The sequence below is a fragment of the Rhinoderma darwinii genome, chromosome 5 (assembly GCF_050947455.1).
Source record: "Rhinoderma darwinii isolate aRhiDar2 chromosome 5, aRhiDar2.hap1, whole genome shotgun sequence".
Lineage (NCBI taxonomy): Eukaryota > Metazoa > Chordata > Amphibia > Anura > Rhinodermatidae > Rhinoderma > Rhinoderma darwinii.
In genome coordinates, this window is record NC_134691.1 from 216676390 (window position 1) to 216698060 (window position 21671).

General features: G+C 42.2%; 1 protein-coding gene across 2 annotated transcripts in view; it reads left to right on the plus strand.

The window, feature by feature from the left end:
* DPY19L1 (dpy-19 like C-mannosyltransferase 1) overlaps positions 1-21671 on the plus strand; it is a 189043-nt gene that overhangs the window by 60878 nt on the left and 106494 nt on the right. For both annotated transcript variants that reach the window (XM_075826937.1, XM_075826938.1), the window contains 2 exons: positions 2329-2422; positions 21118-21175. In XM_075826937.1, coding sequence (XP_075683052.1) covers positions 2329-2422; positions 21118-21175 — 152 coding nt within the window. The remainder of the gene's footprint in view (positions 1-2328; positions 2423-21117; positions 21176-21671) is intronic.

Consider the following 21671-nt stretch of genomic DNA (forward strand, 5'->3'; position numbering starts at 1 on the left):
AACATCAGTGATCCAGATGGGTGAATAGATGTGTTCATATTATTACCCCTTAAATGTAGCAATCGGAGAGTGTATATCCTCTCTAATAGGTGAACAAAAGTCAATATATCACACGCCTGGGCTAACTGGAAGGCTGTAAAGGGAAAGAGATGACCTAAAAAGGCTGTGATCTTCTTCCTGCTCTCACTTGCACCTCCTCTTTTTCCTACACAGACAAAGAACCAGGAAGTAAAACTTTTTTTAAAACTGTTCCCTGACTCAGTATTACTCAGTATTACTCATATTACTCAGTATTACTCATAAATATTGTAGCTAGAAAAATGATCCTGGTATCATTTGAAAGCTAAAATGGAAAATTATACCAAAAGCAAAGCTTTAGCACTTATAGCCTAGTCACGCCAATTGTTTAACCGGTTAGTGACCGCCAATACGGCTCTTCACGGCGGCCACTACTGGGCTTTATTCTGATGCATACACCTTTTCACGGCGCTGCATCGAAATAAATAAACAGAGCAGGGAGCCGTTAAATCTCCCTGCTCTCAGCTACCTTTGGTAGTTGAGGGCTGGAAGCAGCCCTATTCTAACGGGCGAGATCGATATCCGTATCGATCTCACCAGTTTAACCCCTCACATGCGGCGTTCAATAGCGAGCGCCACATCTGAGTCATTTTGGAGAGCGGGAGGGAGCTCCCTCTCACCCCACTGGCATCTTGCGTGTGATCGCAGAGTGCCGATGTGTTCTATGGCAGCCACTGGGCTTAATAAAGGCCCCCAGGTCTGCCACTGGTTATGCCTGCTAGGTCATGCCAGAGGCATGGCCTAGCAGATGCCTGTCCATTTTACACGGAGAGGCAAGTAGTACACTGCAATGCGGAAGTATTGCAGTGTATTATAAAAGCCATCGGACGATCGCATAGTGAAGTCCCCTAGTGGGGCTAGTAAAAAAGTTTAATATAGTTAATAATAAAAAAAATAAGTAAAATAAGTTACACATATTTGGTATCGCCGCGTCCGCAACGACCCCCAATTCAAAAATAGTTTTCTGTGAATCCTGGCTTAAAAAAATTTGATAGAAGGTGATCAAAAAGTCGCATCTATTCCAAAATGGTACCGATAGAAACTACAAGTCCCCCTGCAAAAAAAAAAGCCCTTATACAAATGCATTAGCGGAAAAATAAATGGCTTTTGAAATATGGAGACACAAAAGCAAATAATTTTGAAAAAAAGTGTTTTTACTGTGTAAAAGTAGTAAAACATACAAAATCTATATAAATTTGTTATCATTGCAATCGTAACAACCCGCTGAATAAATTTATTGTGTTATTTATACCATACGGTAAGTGGCGTAAATTTAGGACGAAAAAAAAAGTGTGGCGAAATTGCTGTTTTTTTTTATTGCCCCCAAAAAAAGTTAACAAAAGTTAATCAATAAATTATATGTACCCCAAAATGGTGCTATTAAAAAAAAAAATCTTGTCACATACTCACACATTAACGTTACTGAAGTGTCTTGAGAGTTAATAGTCATCACCTCCAGCCAGGACGCAATGTCTATTCAAAATCCCGACAATTCGGTAACGTTTGTGTGGGACTTACAGCACAGCAAGCGTGATCTCGCTATAACCTGTCATTTACAGCGTGATCTCGCGTATACTGGGAAAAGCTGTCAATCACTGTTTTTGGACAATAACTCTCTTCTCCATACTTCAACTAAGAAGCGAGCTCACAAATAAAGATTTTCATAAGTTACTACAAATTCACATGTTGACCTGCTCAACCGCACCTTATAACATAACATGTTGCCCTCAATTAGGGCAGCATAAAAATAACTTTAAGGTCATGTTCTGACGTGGCTGATTTGTTGCAGATTTTTGGTACAGATTCCACACAAAAAATCTGCACCGTTTGTATATAATACATACGGTATGAATGGGTTTTTCAAGACCCCATTTCTCTGTGGAATAAAGCTGCATGGAGGGTAAGACAGGCAAAATCCATAGCAAAAATACATTTCCAACACATGCTCTGCCACATCTAAACTCGGCCTAAAGGGGTTCAGTCTAAAAATTGGTGTCAATCTCCTAAAAATAGGAAAATAATAAACTTTGGCAGGTGTGGCAGGCGGCCGCTTCAGCTCCTATCACCAGGGGGTTTTAACAGCTGGACCCACTGTGGGAAGGGGTTATCCAGTTGTGACAACCCTTTTATTTGCTGATACATTAAAGTTTATCAGAAGTAGCATTATTTTCCGTAGATTTTTGCTGAATTTTTTTTTTAATATGAATTATAATTATGTAGAATAAAAATTGTCACTATGTATTTTATCAGGCCTCGGAGATCCTGCTTACTTTTATGTCACACTGATCTTCATTTTGAATGGAGTAATGATGTCTTTATTCTACATATACGGAACATATTTAAGGTAAGCATTTTCTGCAAACCTTGAATTCCACTCGCCTATACTTTTCTGTCTTATGTCATATATTCTTCAGGACTCAACTGCTTTTATCGTCATTTCATGATTACGTCCAAAACTCTGTGGTAATTAATTTCATAATAAATCTTTATAGTGGTTTGAGCTTTGTTTTTCTGATGCAGAGCACCAAATCCCCTGCATAGACGTACACTCCTTAACATTGAAATTGCAGCACCAAGAAGGTCAAGCTGTAGGTTTATGCAAATGGAGGAAGTAGCAGGTGTCGCTAAAATCTGCAAACTATCACATTTTCAAGCACCTAGCCTAAATCTGGGGCATGTGAGAGGAGCATAAAAGCCTAATTGAAAGCAAAGGTTTTTAGCCACATGAAACCTCAAAAATCGGATCAAGTTGTGTGGGATGAATGTGTGATGCCTCCTGTTAGTCGACATGTCCGTTATCGCCACTTGTCGCAAATTGAGATAGACAGAATCCTTGAACTGAGAGACCTTGATTTATCACTCCGGCAGATGGCTACACGCCTTGGCCGATATGTTAGCACTGTGCAACGTTGCGTGTCTTTAAGGTTGGGAGAACAACAACGAACGGTAATGACAGCAAGAGGTGTGCCGTGGCGAATCTCTGCATGAACGGATGGTCTGATTGGAAAAATGGTGCGTAGTGTTCCATTCTGTACTGCAAGTGAAATTGCACGACATTGGGCTACGAGCCAGACGTTCAAATACAGGTGTTCAATTGACCACGCCACCGCTCTCAAAGGCTATCATGGTACACAGCAAGACGGCAGTGAAGGCTGGAATGGAGATCTATCCTCTTCAGCGATGAGTCCCGCTTTTGTCTCGGACGCAATGATAGCCGGAGATTGGTCTGGAGACAACGTCGGCAATGCCATAGAAGAGGCCTTTACAAACGAACGTCATACCGGTCCTACTTTCGGGATTATGGTTTGGGGTGGCATAATGTACGGTAGACGGACCCCTCTAGTCTTCATTTGAGGTACACTAAATGGTCGGCATTGCATTTGGTCGTGGAACCAGGCCGTTTTTCCAAAGTGTCCCAGAAGCTGTTTTTCAATAAGACAACGCCAGGCCGCATGTTGCTCATGCTACTGTGAGCAGCCTGTGTGGCCTAAACGTGCTACCACGTGCAGCGTCTCCGTACTAGTCTCCCAATGAGCACATCTGGGACGTCATTGGTCAGCAGTTGCAAAGGGAGCTGTCAGCAGCCAATTTTGATGATGATTTGCGTGCCCAAGTGCATTCACCGTGGCATAACATTCCTCATACAACCATTAATAACCCCATTGATATCATGCCAAGGCGTGTAAGTACGTATATTTCTGCGCATGGCGATCAAACTCGATACTGAAGAAATCCAGATGTTTGGAATATTTTGTTTCCATTTTTTTATCAATTGCATATCATTGACATGTATATCGATCCTGTGATTTCCACAATTCCAAAACTTTTCCTTCTTGGTGTTTCAATTTCAATGTTGAGGAGTGGATATGCAAAACATAACATGCTGGTGCCTGCAGCCAAGACTAGAGAGAGCATGGAAGCGATCTGTATACTGCCGTATCTTTGAGTTCTATGTATGACACTATGCAGTTAGCTCCCATGCTCCGGTGACTGCAGGTACATTTTTGTCTACTCAGGTGATTTGGAGCTGTATTAGGAAAAAACGCTGCAAATATATATCAAGAAATTAATCCGCACAGGGGATGAATATTAACTTTAGCCTTTCATTTGCAGTCAAGGCAAAGAGGCAGCAATCTGAAATGCTAAACCACTACATCAACATTCACCATTTCTCCCTGGTTTATTAGTTTTACAACTGTGATTTGAATAATCTCTGATAATATTGATTGTTTGGCATCGGCAACAGAATCGTATTTCCATTGAGTACAACCTTTAAAGGGTAACTAAACTTTCAAAAAACTTCTGACATGTCATAGTGACATGTCAGAAATTCTGATTGGTGGGAGTCTGAGCACTGAGACCCCCACCGATCGCTAAAACGAAGCGGCAGAAGTCCTCGTGTGTGCGCTGAGCCACTATGTTTCTGATCGGCTATATTTGGAATATACAGCTATACAGGATCAGTAAAAGATAGTACAATCTATATACAGAGATACTAAACCTTGTCCCTTTTAAATCATCAATGTGTGTGGAAATTTTTTTCGGCTTTTCTCGACTCCAATCGGAAAGCGTACTCGGTGCACGGGCTCAATACAAGTCTATGAGTCGGTACACCGCTTGCTCGGCTTTCCGAGGAGAGCTGAACAGAGTTGATCAGATACCTGAGGGCTTCTGCTGCTTTGTTTTAGCGATCGGTGGGGGTATTATGAAAGTTTAGTTACACTTTAACATTAGCACCTCCGATTTAGAGGTACATATTTTATACCCTGCTATCCCTACAAAAATATTCATTGTTTTTATAATTCTTTCAACCTGAACAGCCAGGTCTTGTATGAGTATTACCAAATCATTGGCGAACAATGCTTATTTTAATTTGTTATTCCCCACCTCTATACCTTTATAAATTCTGTGCTCTGTAGAATAAATTTCGCAAGTGACTAAATGGCTGAATCAAATAGTAAAGGTGAAAGGGGACATGTGTAGCACTTTTCCCCTTTTCATCAAATTACCCCTTGTGTGGCAATTTGCATATGTGTATACATCGCCATTAGCACGTTAAAGAAATGTTCTGTGAAACCGATTTTTCTCATGACCAACTTGAGCTGGTGCCAGGCCACACTAGGCCAGGCTTTCTCTGCATTGAAGGAAACAATTGCAGCTCCTGGGGTCTGGTGTGGCCTGGCCCAATCCAATACTGCCAACATCACACTAATATTTTTTATTCCGTGTCTCCCCTTAACAAACCCATTATGATTATCCTGGATCAGGTCAGGTAGTACCCTAGCAAATCTGTCTTAATACCCTCGAATATATCTTGGTGTACATATAGATTAGTGATATTGGTCTGTATGAAGCGGGATCCAACGAATTCTGATATTTTTTTTGGCTTTGTATATTTATTATAGGCCATATTACCTGTTTCAATCACTTTCACTTTCTCAAACATGTTATCCATATCCACCAGTGTGTTTGATATCTGGGGGGGGGGGGGGGCGGCTAGCAATCTAAAAAAAAACCTTGACATTAAACCCATCTGGGCCTGGACCTTTCTGTAATGGTATGATTTTAATCACTTTCTTCCTCTTCTAATATATGGGGTATTAAGATTTAGAATATTGTACTCTGTAATTATTGGCTCCTCTGCTTGATTAATATTTACCATTTTATCTGCATGTAGTTGTTTATAAAAAGCTACCAGGACTAGATTTATTGATTTGCTATCATAAACAGTTAGTCCGAGCTCATGCCTCATAATATGTGGGAGACCCTCCTTAGTTTTAATAATATTTGACAGTTTTCCTTTTATTTATTTATTTATTTTTTCCGGACATATAGAGCCTCTCCATTCTTTCCAAGTAAACATCTCCTTAGATTCTTCCATCTTCCTCCCCGTCCCTAAGTAGGGAGAGGCCTTATATGCCAAAAATGCTTGCCTACATGATTTGCTCATTTCTAAATTTCTAAATTTCAATTTTTTTTTTTTTGTCGCACAAATCAATTGATCTTTATGTAATTTATTGTTTGCCATATAGCTTGTCCATTCTTCAGAAATTTACTTTTTAAACTCTGCATCTTGATCGAGACCAGCTGGAAAACGCTAATTAGACATGGTACATTTTTTTTTAAAAACTTGTAATTTTCAAAGTTATTGGTGCATGGTCGGAAATAACTTTCTCATTAAACCCTTGCCACTGCAGCCATATTTAGTTTTTTTATTTTCCATTTTTCATCCCCATCTTCCAAAAGCCATACGTTTTTTTTTGTTTTTTGTTTTTTTCATCGCCACAGCCTTATGAGGGAATGTATCTTGTAGGACGAGTTGTAGTTCTTAACGTCTCCATTTATTGTACTATTCAGTGACGCCGTGCCACACAGAGGGGCTGTGTAGAACGAGATATTTTTCTCTGCCTTCATCATCAGGCCCTCGGTGTGATGTGCAGCCAATAAGTGAGCCAGAAAACGCAGCGTTTTAGCCAAACCGCTCACCCCCTCATGCAGGAGTGGCCAGGAATTAGCCAGTTATCACTCTGTGTGCCAGCAGTAGCTGCCATCTGTAGAGATCTACTTTTGTGTGTCTAGAAACCGGCTACCCCTTTTTTGCCCCAGCATGGAAACCTTTTGCAGCTATGATGGCAGCGAGCGCTTCTGGGTAATAGCTTAAAAGTGTACCTCCAGGACGTGCCCTTCATGAGCGCTCAGCACCGCACACGGGTGAAATTTTATTAGCCTCCTTCCGGTGTTTTCCAGCTGTATCAGTATTTGGGGTCAGTTTGTGGTAAGCCTGAGGCAGGCTGTGATGTTTTTATGAGGCAGAGCGGCATTGTCACTCTATGCCATGTGTTATCAGTGCTGCCCAGAGCAAAGGCGGTGGTCATGTATCAATACTATGATCCTATCATTGGGAGGAATATTCCTCCAAATGCCATCTGACATATTCACCATTGTGCGTACTATGCGCCTTATCGGATTGATAAATGTCGCTTTACGTGCCTATGTCTCTATATGCCCTTTTCGTTTGATAAGAAGAAAATTAGTGGGTGTCTCAAAAAATGGCGTCTGACAAGTATATAACTCATGTTACCAGCACCTATTGGCATACTGAACCAGAGAACTGGCAACGTACAAGACTTTGATTTCCAATGAGCGAATTCCCAACTTACCTGAACTCAATCTATTAGGCCTCTTTCACACATTGCAGATTTGGTCAGTATTTTGCATCCATATTTTGAAGCCAAAACCAGGACTGGATGGAGAGGGGAGAATTGGCATGCGACCCTATACAATCTGATACCTTCACTATGTAGGGACACTCTCTATTGACAAAGTGAAAGGTAACTCTCAGCCAGGGGCGTAACTAGGAAAGACTGGGCCCAATAGCAAACTTTTGACTGGGGTCCTCCCTCCCCTGGGTGTCACACAACCCCCCCCTTGTAGATAGTGCCTTTTTTACAGCCCCCTCTGTAGATAACGCCATACAGCCCCCTCTGTAGATAACGCCATACAGCCCCCCCTGTAGAGGGGGCTGTATGGCGCCATCTACAGAGGGGGCTGTATGGCGCCATCTACAGAGGGGGCTGTATAGCGCTATCTCCAGGGGGGCTGTATGGCGTTATCTACAGGGGGCTGTATGACACTATCTACAGGGGGGCTGTATGGCGTTATCTACAGGGGGGCTGTATGGCGTTATCTACAGGGGGGCTGTATGGCGTTCTCTACAGGGGGGCTGTATGGCGTTATCTACAGGGGGTCTGTATGGCGTTATCTACAGGGGGTCTGTATGGCGTTCCCTACAGGGGGGGTCTGTAGGGAAAGCCATACAGCCCCCCCCCTGTAGGGAACGCCATACAGCCCCCCCTGTAGGGAACGCCATACAGCCCCCCCCTGTAGGGAACGCCATACAGCCCCCCCCCTGTAGGGAATGCCATAAAGCCCCCCCCTGTAGGGAACGCCATACAGCCCCCCCCTGTAGGGAACGCCATACAGCCCCCCCTTGTAGGGAACGCCATACAGCCCCCCCCCTGTAGGGAACGCCATACAGCCCCCCCTGTAGGGAACGCCACACAGCCCCCCCTGTAGGGAACGCCATACAGCCCCCCCCTGTAGGGAACGCCATACAGCCCCCCCTGTAGGGAACGCCATACAGCCCCCCTGTAGCGAACGCCATACAGCCCTCCCCCTGTAGGGGACGCCATACAGCCCCCCCCCTGTAGGGAACGCTATACAGCCCCCCCTGTAGTGATCGCCATACAGCCCCCCCCTGTAGGGAACGGCATACAGCCCCCCCCCCTGTAGGGAACGCCATACAGCGTCCCCAACCCCCCAAAAAAATGCGACCTACAGTGTGAAAAGTCATGTATCCCCTCTCCACAGGATAGGGGATACATGTGTGATCGCTGGCAGCGATAGGGAGAACGGGGGACCGAAAGTCCCCCAAGTTCTCCATGACTAACCTCTGACTTCCGGCGTCTGCGCAGCTCAATAAAAATGAAAGGAGCGCTGGTCACGCATGCGCACAAGCGCGACCGGCGCTCCATTCATTTCTACGGAGCTGCCGACACAGACCCCGGAAGTCCGAGGTTTGTGATGGAGAACTTCAGGGGACTTTCAGTCCCCCGTTCTCCCTATCAATGCCAGCGATCACACACGTATCCCCTGTCCTGTGGAGAGGGGATACATTTCTTTTGTTTAATGGCAGAGCGGGGAGATACCTCCCTGCTCTGCCGTAGTGTTCAGTGGCGTCCCGCTGTAGCAGCCATAGCGGCTGCTAGCGGAGCCTCCGGCCATGGTAGGGGCCCGTGCCAGCGGGTGACACGGGCCCCCTCATGCCGGGGGCCCCGTAGCAGCCACTACGGCTGCTATAGCGGTAGTTACGCCACTGCTCTCAGCTGTCAATGTATTCATACATTTCCAGGTGGAATAACGGGAATGGCAAGATGCAGAGTTCTAAGAAAAGATACTTCAGAATTGTAATTGTATGTGGAATGCAAGAATTTTCTAAAGCAGACATGTCCGGAGAACTGAGAGGTCCTCTTTAAGTCTCTGTTCACAAAGATTAGAGCCCTTTGTCAGGCACATGCGCTGAACGTATCCAGAGGCCCCTATTTATCTGGTGAATGTCAAGAGTAACCTTTTGTCCATCACCGGATTGGTATACATGGGGCTGGGCAATTAATCTAAAAAAAAAATACAGCGCAGGGAACTGACGTCAGCTTGCACAGTTCGTGTTTTTTTTTTTCAGTTTCAACCTTCAATCCGGGCAAAATAGCAGCCAGCAGTGAAGGTTATAAATGAGAATCAAGCATCACCCAAAGATAGTGACTTATATGTCATTGTAAAGCTTACACCTAGATCAACTTTAGTGACTTATGAAATGAATTTTATGTCATGCCATTGGTAGTTCTCATTTAAAATACACCAGCAGGTTACAGCGGCCTGTTTTTGAGTGCATTGACAGAAGACTGGCTTCTGCAATTAGTAGCCATTATTTTCTGATCTTTCCTGCAGAAGGAGCGTGAGGAATTTAGCATTGCCCAGAGATTATTAGGGGATCCTGCATGCTTGTAAAGGGAGGAGTTTGGGTAATTACATTATAATATGGAGTATCTAGGTACAATTTTCCTTTAAGGGTATGTTCACACGGCCAAATTTCAGACGTATACGAGGCGTATTTTGCCTCGTTTTACGTCTGAAAATAGGGCTACAATACGTCGGCAAACATCTGCCCATTCATTTGAATGGGTTTGCCGACGTACTGTGCAGACGACCTGTTATTTACGCGTCGTCGTTTGACAGCTGTCAAACGACGACGCGTAAAAATACAGCCTCGGCAAAAGAAGTGCAGGACACTTCTTTGGACGTTTTTGGAGCTGTTTTCTCATAGACTCCAATGAAAACAGCTCCAAAAACGGACGTAAAAAACGCCGCGAAAAATCTGAGTTGGTAAAAAAACGTCTGAAAAGCAGGGTCTGTTTTCCCTTGAAAACAGCTCTGGATTTTCAGACGTTTTTGTTGACTACGTGTGAACATACCCTAAGACAAAAAAATGTGTCATTTATAATACTGGTGTTTTCTTATGTGTCAGAGAAAGCATTGGGCCCTCCAAGGAGCAGGCCCCAAATAGCACTGCTACCTCTTCACTAATTAGAATAAGTTCTCATGTGGCAAGTTTGCAGCATTTCAACCCTGGGTTTTGTCGTGTTTTTCACAGTTTTGGTTTATAAAATTGTGCAAAAATCCACAACCGGAATCTTGTAGAAGAAAAATGTTTGAACATGCCCTAAGGAGTAGACGTCTCGGGATTTCACCAGTTTATAGTATTGTCGTTAAACAGGAGACAAAGCATTTGGCTCCTGCATACATTCAAGTCTGTAATACTGACAACACGACTACCGTATATTGGTTACCTCGCACAATGGTAATGCTATTTTCATAAATAGCACCGCAGTGTGGAGGCTGGCAGCTGGTAAAGGCAATACTGTGTGGACAGCTGTCTGATATGAAAGTAAAGACATTTGTGTGCAATCCACCTTCTGCTACATCTGATATATCCCAATGTTCATATAGTCTTATTGTCTATGTATCTTAGGCTCTGTTAAAGAGAACCTTTCACCTGCCAATACATGTGCAGCATGTAATGGGCAGGGCTGTACAAACCCTGTCTCACTATAAAAAAATAATTCTATCTTTCTCCGTTTTTTAGATATCGGTGCTCTTATATTTGGCACCCGATATTGAAATAACCCCCTGAACTGTCAATGGGGCATGTAATTGTCAAGGGGGTGAGTAGCATCGCTGTGACACTGTCCAATCAGCTACGGACAGTACAACAACAAGAGCTTGAGAGAGGAGATAGTGTGTGTGCGTGCACATTCAGCTCTTGCTGTGAGACTGTCCATAGCTGATTGGACAGTGTCTCAGCGATGTTACACGCCCCTTTGCCAATTACACGCCCCATTGACAGTTCAGGGGAATGGACTGAATAATTCAAAAAGAAAGCCACCGGTAAGAAAATTAACTACAAATGTATTTAACTCCTAGGGTATGTGCACACGACCTCTTTTCAGACGTAATGGAGGCGTTTTACACCTCGAATTACGCTTGAAAAGACGGCTCCAATACGTCGGCAAACATCTGCTCATTGCTTGCAATGGGTCTTACGATGTTCTGTGCAGACGAGCTGTCATTTTACGCGTCGCTGTCCAAAGACGGCGCGTAAAATTACGCCCGCGGCAAAGAAGTGGCGGACACTTCTTGGGACGTAATTGGAGCCGTTTTTCATTGAAAACCAGCTTCAATTACGTCCGTAAAAGACGCCGCGAAAAACGCGTGCACTTGTAAAAACGTCTGAAATTCAGGAGCTGTTTTCTCCTGAAAACAGCTCGGCTTTGTCGTGTGCACATACCCTTAGCCATTACGTACGGAGCAAATGCTGAAATTGTTTCCCAGAGTGCTTTTTTTTTAAACACATTTTTTTTTGTCTTTTTTTGCGGTGGCCCACAGTATTGAAAAGTGCAGCAGCCTACGCTTTTCTATACAATAAAAAGAAGAGGGTATAGCAATGTTAGGGTATGTTCACACGGCATCCTCCATTACGGCTGAAATTACGGAGCTGTTTTCAGGAGAAAACAGGTCCAGAATTTCAGACGTAATGGCATGTGCAGGCGTTTTTCGCTGCGTCCATTACAGACGTAATTGGAGCTCTTTTTCCATGGAGTCAATGAAAAACAGCTCCAATTACGTCTCAAGAAGTGACAGGCACTTCTTTGTCGCGGGCGTCTTTTTTACGCGCCATCTTTTGACAGCGGCGCGTAAAAAAAAAATGACCGTCAGCACAGAACATCGTAAAGCCCATTCGAATGAATGGGCAGATGTTTGCCGACGCTTTGGAGCCGTATTTTCGGACGTAATTTGAGGCTAAAACGCCGGAATTACGTCCGTAAATAGGGTTTGTGAACCCAGCCTTACCCTGCCCGGCAGTTTCTGGTAGGAATATCTTCCGCCATATATACACTGAATCTATCATCAGAGCCTGTAGACTTTCTTGATATAAGTTCTGGTATTTTTTTTATTTATTTTTTTAATCGCTTCAAAACTTTGGTTTAGTGTTCACTAAGTGGTTTCGAAATTTGAGCAGAATCTAGAGTTATGTATGCTAACATACCACTAGATGGCAGTAATAACCTGTGAAAAAAGCTAAATCTACTTTATCCAAATACCTTTACATGCTAGTTATGTCCCAAAGAATATAGATGTTTCACGATGTTCCTTTTTAATTAGTTGTCAAAGTGTTCTAGAATTAATCAGTAATGAGGGGTTTCTATAATATAAAGATTTAGATTGCTTTAATCATTTTTCACCCATAACATATTTCTGAAACAAATTGATTATGAAGCTTTATCTTAAGAAGTAATACCAGAAAGTATGATAGATGCCTTTTTAATTACTCTTTCACATTAATGAAAATATTTATGGAATTTTTTTTAAATGTTTTTTTCTTTACAGTTGATTGACTTAGATAGCGGCTGGCAGACAAATTTTAGCCGGGGGGGCAAGCACACTGCACTGGCCCATAAGTAGCGGCCCATCCTTAACCTGTTTACCTCCACCTGCCGTATAAAGGCGGCAGAGGTAACTGGGCTTTAAATACAGCTGTAATCAAAAGGCGGTGACTGGTGGTGATATTTTCATCCTGAGATCGCACTTACACTTACATTGCTGTTTCTTGGCTGTTCCACCGCTGATTGTTTGTGGGTCTCCTGATGCTTCTTTATTCTTTATAACCTAGTACCATTGAGTATCGTCCATAACAATCCCACATTGCCACAGCGTGATGTGGCATTATTTATAATCTGGGGTCATATCTGTCGTCTATAACAAAGAAGCATTAGGAGACCCAGAAAACCATCAGTGGTGGAACATCCAAAAATCAGTAACATAACGCCTCATGCACACGACCGTGTGCGCCGTCCGAGTCCCGTCAGTGATCCGAGGAAAGATAGAACATGTTCTATCTTTCCTCGGATCGTAGACTCTGATAATTTTTCACAGACCCGATTCACCCACTAAAGTGAATGGGTCCGTGAAGACTATCGGGTGCCACTCGGATGCCGTCAAAAACGGCCAGAGTGGCACAACGGTCGTGTGCATGAGGCGTTAGTGTATCGTATACATTTTATGCACAAGATTTATCAAAAAAGAAACACAGAAACCCCTTCAACTAATGCATCCCTCTAGGGTCCTTTTACATGGACTAATAAGGGCCGCTCTTTTCACAAGGAGCAATGCTTGGTTATGGATGGGGATGAGCGATGGTTACTACGATAGTTTATCCTCATACATTTCCATCATATAGGCAGCACATCTCCCTGTTTACACAGGGAGATGCGCTGCCGGCTACCGACCATTTTTTTGGCCGTGTAAACAAGCCGATGAACAAGCATTTGCTCATTCATCGGCTGATTGTTGCCCTGTTTACACAGGGCAATGATGGTGAATGAGCGTTCGTATAAATGATATTATTATCGATCACATCTATGTTCATGAACTTAGACGTGATGGTTATTAGCTGGATCCTGCCTGTCAGACACTCAGGACCAGCGTTCGTTTAAGCTGTCAGTCCTGCAGACCTGACATATTTAGCTCAAAGCTTCTATGTATACAGAGTACATAGAAGCTGTATCTGAAAAATAAGATTTATTTTTTTTAAATAAATACCAATTAAAACGTTTTTTAAAAATACATTTCTTTAAATGTTTTACATGGGCTTTATCCCTTCCCGCAGCATCCATTTTTCAGATTTTCACTTTAGTTTTTCCCACCCACCTTCCAAAAGCAATAACTTTTATTTTTCCATTATTATTGCCATATGTAGGGTTTGTTTTTTGCGGGACCTGTTGTAGATTTTCATGACACCATTCATCGTACCATATAATGTATTGGGAAACTGGGAAAAAAATATTTGTGGGGTGGAATAGGAAAAAAAAAGTGATTACTCAATATTTTGGGGTGTTTTGTTTTTATGGAGTTCACCGTACGGTAAAAACGGCATGTTAACTTTATTCCGCGGGTGAATGTGATCACGGTGATACCAAATTTATATACGGTAGTTTTTTTTATGTTTTACTACTTTTACAAGGAAACAAATGAACGTTAGGCCTCATGCACACGGCCAAAGCCATCCACAAATTACGGACTGTGCACACATTGATTTCAATGAGCCTGGACCGCAAATGCGGCTCCTATAATGACTTGTTCTATTTTTTTGCGGGAACCACGGTCCTGTGCATGGGCCCATAGAAATTAATGGGTCCGCAACTCATCCCCATTTTTGCAAATGAATTGCGGACGCAAAAACATGTTCGTGTGCATGAGGCCTTAAAAATAAAAATTTTGTCGCCATATTCTGAGAGCCATAACTTTTTTATTTTTACATAGATTGAGCGGCATGAGGGCTTATTTTTTGCGGGGCAAGCTGTATTTTCTATTGGTACCATTTTGGGGTACATGAGACTTTGTAGGGAATAAAGTGACCAAAAAACAGCGATTCTGGCGGTTTTAATTTTTTGCGGCGTTCACCGTTGCGGACTAAATAACGACATATTGTAGTAGTTCAGACTTTTATGGATGCGTTGATACCAGTTCTGTTAATTTTTTTACATTGTGCTTGGGAAAATAGGAAAAGGTTTTTGTTTTTTAAATTAATGGAGATGTATCCAGCACTCGTAGTATAAAACTTCTTATTTTATTAGGTCAAGTTTAAAACGTGGTTTAAAATTTTGAAGAAGACGGTGACTTGTTTCGAACCACTCGGGCTCTTACTCTTAGCTACGATTAAGAGCCCGAGTGGTTAGAAACACGTCAGCGTCTTCCTCAATATTTTAAACCATGTTTTAAACTTTTAAACTTGACCGAATAAAATAAGAAGTTTTATACTACGAGTGCTGGATACATCTCCATTCATTTACTACTGCCTTTTTGCATCTTCTGCCGATCCAGATGATCTATTTTTTTATCTTCAAGCACCATTCAGATTTCAAACGTGGCATGGAATGATCTCCGGAAACTCGGCGAGCGAACCTATGCAGAGTTATACTTTTTGTATATTTATTTTATTTTTTTTAACTTTTAATTGTTGTCTTTTTAATAAATAAAAAAATATATATTTTACTTTACAGCTCATTGCCACAGACGAACAGTTATCGATCACATCCATGCTATTAACATGTCAGGTTCAGTTCCCGCGGGTCCTGCGTTTCTGTCAGTGCCATTGACCTAACTGATATAGGTTTCAGAGCACAATACAGCTGCTGTGTATACAGGATACAAAGAAGCTGTATCTCAAAAAGTAAAAATAACTTTTAATAAAATGTAATTACAAAGTTGCACCAATCACAGTGATACACATTTTTATATAAGATAAAAGTTTTCAAAGGTCTACATAGCCTTCAAAAAGAATCCCCTCACACTACACATAACATTTACAGTCAAGTTCCCCCTTTCCCTCAAAAAAATTAATAATGAATCCCTTCCCCCCTCAATTAGTATTTACAGCCAAGTCCCCTCTCCCCCACAAAAACGATTTATAAAGAATCCCCTCCCCCAGATATAACATTTACAGTTTCCTCATACCTGTCCTGAGCTCCGTGGAGGAATCTTCGTGGTGTCAGCTGCCTGTTACAAGTTGCAGGCAGGGGGGAGGAGAGCTGTGTGTCACTGCTCATCTCCAGCCCTTTCTTCTTCCTCCATCCTCTCTGCTTGCAAACTGCAGGACCCCATATTTTATTACAGCCTGGTCGGAGAAAGGACCTGTTATTCTCCTGCACAGAGTGTGTGAGCACGGGCAGCTGCATATACATCAGACATGACGTCATATAATGCAGCCACCCGGCCGGAGGTCACGTGTTCTGTGCAGGAGAATCACAGAGATTGCGTAGAACAGCTCCCGCTCCTCCATCCAACGCTACCCTTACCTCCCCGCGGCCCTAAACATCTACTGGAGGACCAGCCCGGGGGGCACATGCCTGCCGGCCCAGCCTGCCCCTGGACTTAGATGTGATCGATATTAGGTGAATCCTGGGTGTCAAAGATACACAGGACCTGCTCTCAGCCGAGCCGTCACTTCTGCAGAACTGATGGAATCGGCTAAGAGAGAATGTTACAGCTTCTTTGTATATAGGATACAGTAAAAAAATATATATAATTAAAAAATGTGCTTAAAATTACAAAAAAAAATGGATCAGTTCAAAGATTTCCATAGCCTTTATGTTTAATATGTATATTTTTTCAGTCTGTATTTAGTTTACAGGTTTGGTGGTTTGTCCGGGATTTCCTACGTGATTTACACTCTTTCCTGGTGCACACAACAAATGTAGTTCACAAACATGTTGTGAACAGAGCCTTAGAGAACAGCAGTAGTTTTTTTTATTAATATCATGGTGGAGGTTTTCATAAAGCGAGACTCTCCTCGGAGAAGCAATAGAGACAAACAAAACCGCCACAGCTATTTAATAGATCTTTGGTTTCTCTAGTTTTTATACTTTTATTTTTTTTTATATATATTTTTTTTCTTTTTTAATAAAACTAATTTTTAAATAAAAGAGAATTAAAATAAATGCTCTTGTTGATCATGGAACAAAATTCACCACGTGTCCACTCGTTGACCGTTCCTTTAATACAGCTTTGTTAAAGGGTGTTACCTACCTACACAATAAGGGTATGTGCACACACACTAATTACGTCCGTAATTGACGGACGTATTTCGGCCGCAAGTAGTGGACCGAACTCAGTGCAGGGAGCCGGGCTCCTAGCATCATACTTATGTACGACACTAGGAGTCCCTGCCTCTCCGTGGAACTGCTGTCACGTACTGAAAACATGATTACAGTACGGGACAGTTGCACTGTGTTCGGTCCGGTACTTGCGGCCGAAATACGTCCGTAAATTACGGACGTAATTAGTGTGTGTGCACATACCCTAAGAGCTACGCAACAGGGGAGAGGGTCATTAACATGCACGTTTTCATAGGATAAGCAAAAAATTTAATCCGTGACCTTAATCTATTTTTTTTAGGTTTAAACCTAGATTGTCTGTTGCTTCTTAGCAATAGACTCCAGAGTTCCATTTTCAGTAAATGGCATTATTAGGGTATGTTCACATGGCTTATTTTCAGCTGTTTTTCGGCTCGTAAACACCCCCAAAAAACAGCTGAAAATACAGGGGATGAACGCTTATTGATTTCAATGGTAAAATCGTTGTTGCTTTCCCACGGGGCGTTTTTTTATGCGGCGTTTGTAAAAACGACACGTAAAAAACGCCCTGTAAAAAGACGTGCATGTCACTTCTTATTGAAACGTTTTTGGAGCCATTTTTCATTGGGTCAATAGAAGAAAAGCTCCAAAAATGGCCGTAAAAAACGCATCAAAAACGCCTGATGCATAAAAAACGGCTGAAAATCAGAGGCTGTTTTCCCTTAAAAACAGCTCTGTATTTTACAGCCGTTTTTAGTTTGCAGTGTGAACATACCATTACTGTGAGGCCTCATGAACCAGGCCGTGCCCGTAATCACGGCTTGCGATTGCGAGTACAGACGGCCGCGGGCCGCATTTTCGGAGTGTGCACCCATACAAAGTATGGGAGCGCGGCCCGTAAAAAACTAAAAGTAGGACCTGCTCCATAATTCACGGCACATTTCTACGGCACGGGCACCCTTCTGTAGCGATACGGAAAGGTGTCCGTGGCCAATAGAACCGGGCGGGTCCGTAATTGCGGACCGCATTGCGGTTGGTAATTACGGAGATTTTTTACAGTCGTGTGCATGGGGCCTGAGCTTGTAGTCTGTTGCACATAGGGTGCAGTCACACATGGCAGATTTTCTGCGACTGTAAATCCGTTATATTCATCTGAATGGGGTTGTTCCTGCAGCAGGTGCATGGATTTCTGCAAGTTCCATTCAGATGAATGGAACTGATTTTCAGTCGCAGAACATTACTGACTGTACTCTTATAGTGCTACACACAAAATGTCATAATTCCTTGTTACCACCGATATTAGGCCCCTTTCACACTGAGTTTTAGCTATACGTTTCATGTATGCGTTGGGAAAGCATACGTCAAATGTACATATAAGCTCCCATTATACCAATGGAGGCCAAAGGAGTGTCCACCGTCGAGCAGTATATATTTGGGATATATATATATATTTTTTTGCATGATAACGTAGCATAGTAGACTATACTGTGCAATTTACATTTTTATTTTTATTTTCACATAGGAGCCTATGGGTGACGCATTCCACTGTATGGCATCCGTCAATATCTTTTCATGATACCTATAAATAGATGCCTAATAGTAGTATCTGTCACTCAGTCTCAGATGGTATCCGTTTTACGGTATGTCATGAAAAGGGGTCATGAGAGTTCATGACCTAGCCGTTAAACGGATTCTATTATAGCCTGTAGCTGACGTGTGCCACTATCAGGCACCTGCCACAGCCTATGTTTAACTTATAAGTCAGGAGATTTTCCCGGCATATACGGGAGACGGAGACCACAAAACACAATGTGAAAGAGGCCTCAATTCATATTGTTTTTATTCTATTGTTGTGTGTATGATATGACAATTGTGTGTTTTTTTTCTCCAAACATTTTTCTACCGATTCAGGACCGGGCTGTTTTGAGCCTTCAGAACCAGACACCAGTTAGCCATTTTTAGCACGCATTAGTTAAACTGCTATGAAGGAATTTGGAGGCCGATTTTTTCTGCCTGCAATGAAAAAACTGTGTGACATTGGCCTAATAGGGAGAAAAATGTCAATCAGTGGCTGGAGGGCGCGGGGAAGGCAGGGGCAGCATGAATATTCGAATATACTTTTACTCTAGCCTGTCGCACACCGCAAGTATAACTTCTAAATGTTCAACTACAGCACGTTACCTAATAAGTGACAGCACACTGAAATTGACATGTCTGTCACTTCTTTATGCTGCCCTCAGACAGGGCAGCATAGATATAGAACCAATCCTCTTTAATTATTTAGACACTTTCTTGCTTTTTTCAATCAGTCAATATGGCTGCATGCAGAGCTGTGTATATGTTTACATGTAAGGCTGGGTTCACACCTGCGTTGCTGGTTTTCGTAGTCCTGCACCAGAAACAATAGTGCAGCATTTTGCTCTCTTTTTTTCCGGTAATCTCTGCCATATCCTGCTACGGAGGCCCCTAATGTAGTCTCCAACCTAAATATGAACAGAGCATTAATAAACACTTGCGTATATACAGTTAGGTCCAGAATTATTTGGACAGTGACACAATTTTCATGATTTGGTCTCTGCTGCCACCACATTGGATTTGAAATGAAACAACTAAGATGCAATTGAAGTGCAGACTTTCAGGTTTAATTCAAGGGGTTGAACAAAAATATCCTGTGAAATGTTTAGCAATTGCAACCATTTTTCTACACAGCCTCCTCATTTCAGGGGCTCAAAAGTAATTGGACAAATTAACATTACCATTAAATATGTTTTTATATTTATATTTTTTATTAATACCTTGTAGAGAATCCTTTGCAGGCAATGACTGCCTGAAGTCTGGAACCCATGGACATCACCAAACGCTGGGTTTCCCCCTTTGTGATGCTTTGCCAGGCCTTTACTGCAGTTGTCTTCAGTTGTTGCTTGTTTGTGGGTCTTTCTGCCTTAAGTTTAGTCTTAAGCAAGTGAAATGCATGCTCGATCGGGTCGAGATCTGGTGATTGACTTGGCCATTGCAGAATATTCCACTTCTTTGTATTAAAAAAAACTCCTGGGTTGCTTTCACAGTATGTTTTGGGTCATTCTCCATCTGTACTGTGAAGCAAAGTCCAATCAACATTGCTGCATTTGGTTGAATCTGAGCAGGAAGTATATCCCTGAATACTTCAGAATTCATCCGGCTGCTTCTGTCTTCAGTCACTTCATCAATAAACACTAGTGACCCAGTGCCTTTGGCAGCCATGCATGCCCATGCCATCACACTGCCTCCACCATGTTTTACAGTAGATGTGGTGTTCTTTGGATTATGAGCTGTTCCAAGCCTTCTCCATACTTTTTTCCTCCCATCATTGTGGTACAGGTTGATCTTAGTTTCATCTGTCCATAGAATGCTATTCCAGAACTGGGCTGGCTTCTTTAGATGTTGTTTGGCAAAATCTGATCTTTCTATTATTGAGGCTGATTAATGGTTTCCACCTTGTGGTGAACCCTCTGTATTTGCGCTCATGAAGTCTTCTCTTTATGGCAGACTTAGATACTGATACACCTACTTCCAGGAGAGTGTTCTTCACTTGGGTAGATGTTGTGAAGGGGTTTTTCTTCACCATGGAAAGGATTCTGCGATCATCCACCACTGTTGTCTTCCGTGGACGTCCAGGCCTTTTGGAGTTCACGAGATCACCAGTGTGCTTCTTTTTTTTTAAGAATGTACCAAACTGTTGATTTGGCCACTCCTAACATTTGTGCTATCTCTCTGATGGATCTCTTCATTTTTTTCAGCCTAATGATGGTCTGTTTCACTTGCATTGAGAGCTCCTTTGACCTTATGTTGTAGGTTCACAGCAACAGCTTCCAAATGCAAATGCCACACCTGGAATCAACTCCAGACCTTTTACCTGCTTAATTGATGATGGATTAACGAGGGAATAGCCCATGAAGCCCCTGCAGCCCATTAAATAGCTTTTGAAATAATTGTCCAATTACCTTTGGTCCCTTGAAAAAGAGGCAGCTACATATTAAAGAGCTGTAATTCCTGAACCCTTCCTCAAATTAGGATGTGAATGCCCTCAAATTAAAGCTGAGAGTCTGCACTTTAAGCCCATATTGATTACCAAAACCTATTGAATATACAGTTATATAAACAGCTAAAATGACAAAACTTGTGTCTCTGTCCAAATAATGCTGGAACGAACTGTATATAATTTAGTACTTCTGCATAATGATGTTATTATACAATGAGTATTATTTATAGTTTTGATAGGATGTGTTCCATTCTGAAATACATTTTTATTTTGCAGTGGGAGTCAGTTTGGTGGATTTATGACAGTTCTGTGCTTCTTTTATAACCATGGTGAAGTAAGTATGTCATGTTATAGTTCTAAGCATATTTATAAGACGTTAAACCACTGACCTGTAGATTTGTTTTCTTCCATGAAGTTTGTTTAAATTTAGCTTCCTACGGTAGGATTTTTTTTAACACATTTTGCTAAATGGGACTTGCTGGTTTATGCTATATATTATTTGGTTTGCATGCCTGGGAGTGAGCGTTATTATTCGTATAAAAGACCTATTGAAGATTTATCAAAACTAGTGGACAGAAAAGGTGGAACTTTTATCTGTTGTAGCCAATCATGTTGGTGTTAAATCATCTAATTCCACATACAAATCTAACTCTTATAAATCACTAAACCATCTGCTGTTTCCCTTCATTCTCCTGCTATTGGCTGCAGAAGATATGTCTCCCAACCCTGGTCCTCACTCTTCTACTGCTAAGTTCAATCTCTTACCTGCCACACTTAAAAACCCTGCAAATCTTATTAACATTCCTTGTGTGTCTTCTCCTGTTTCCTTT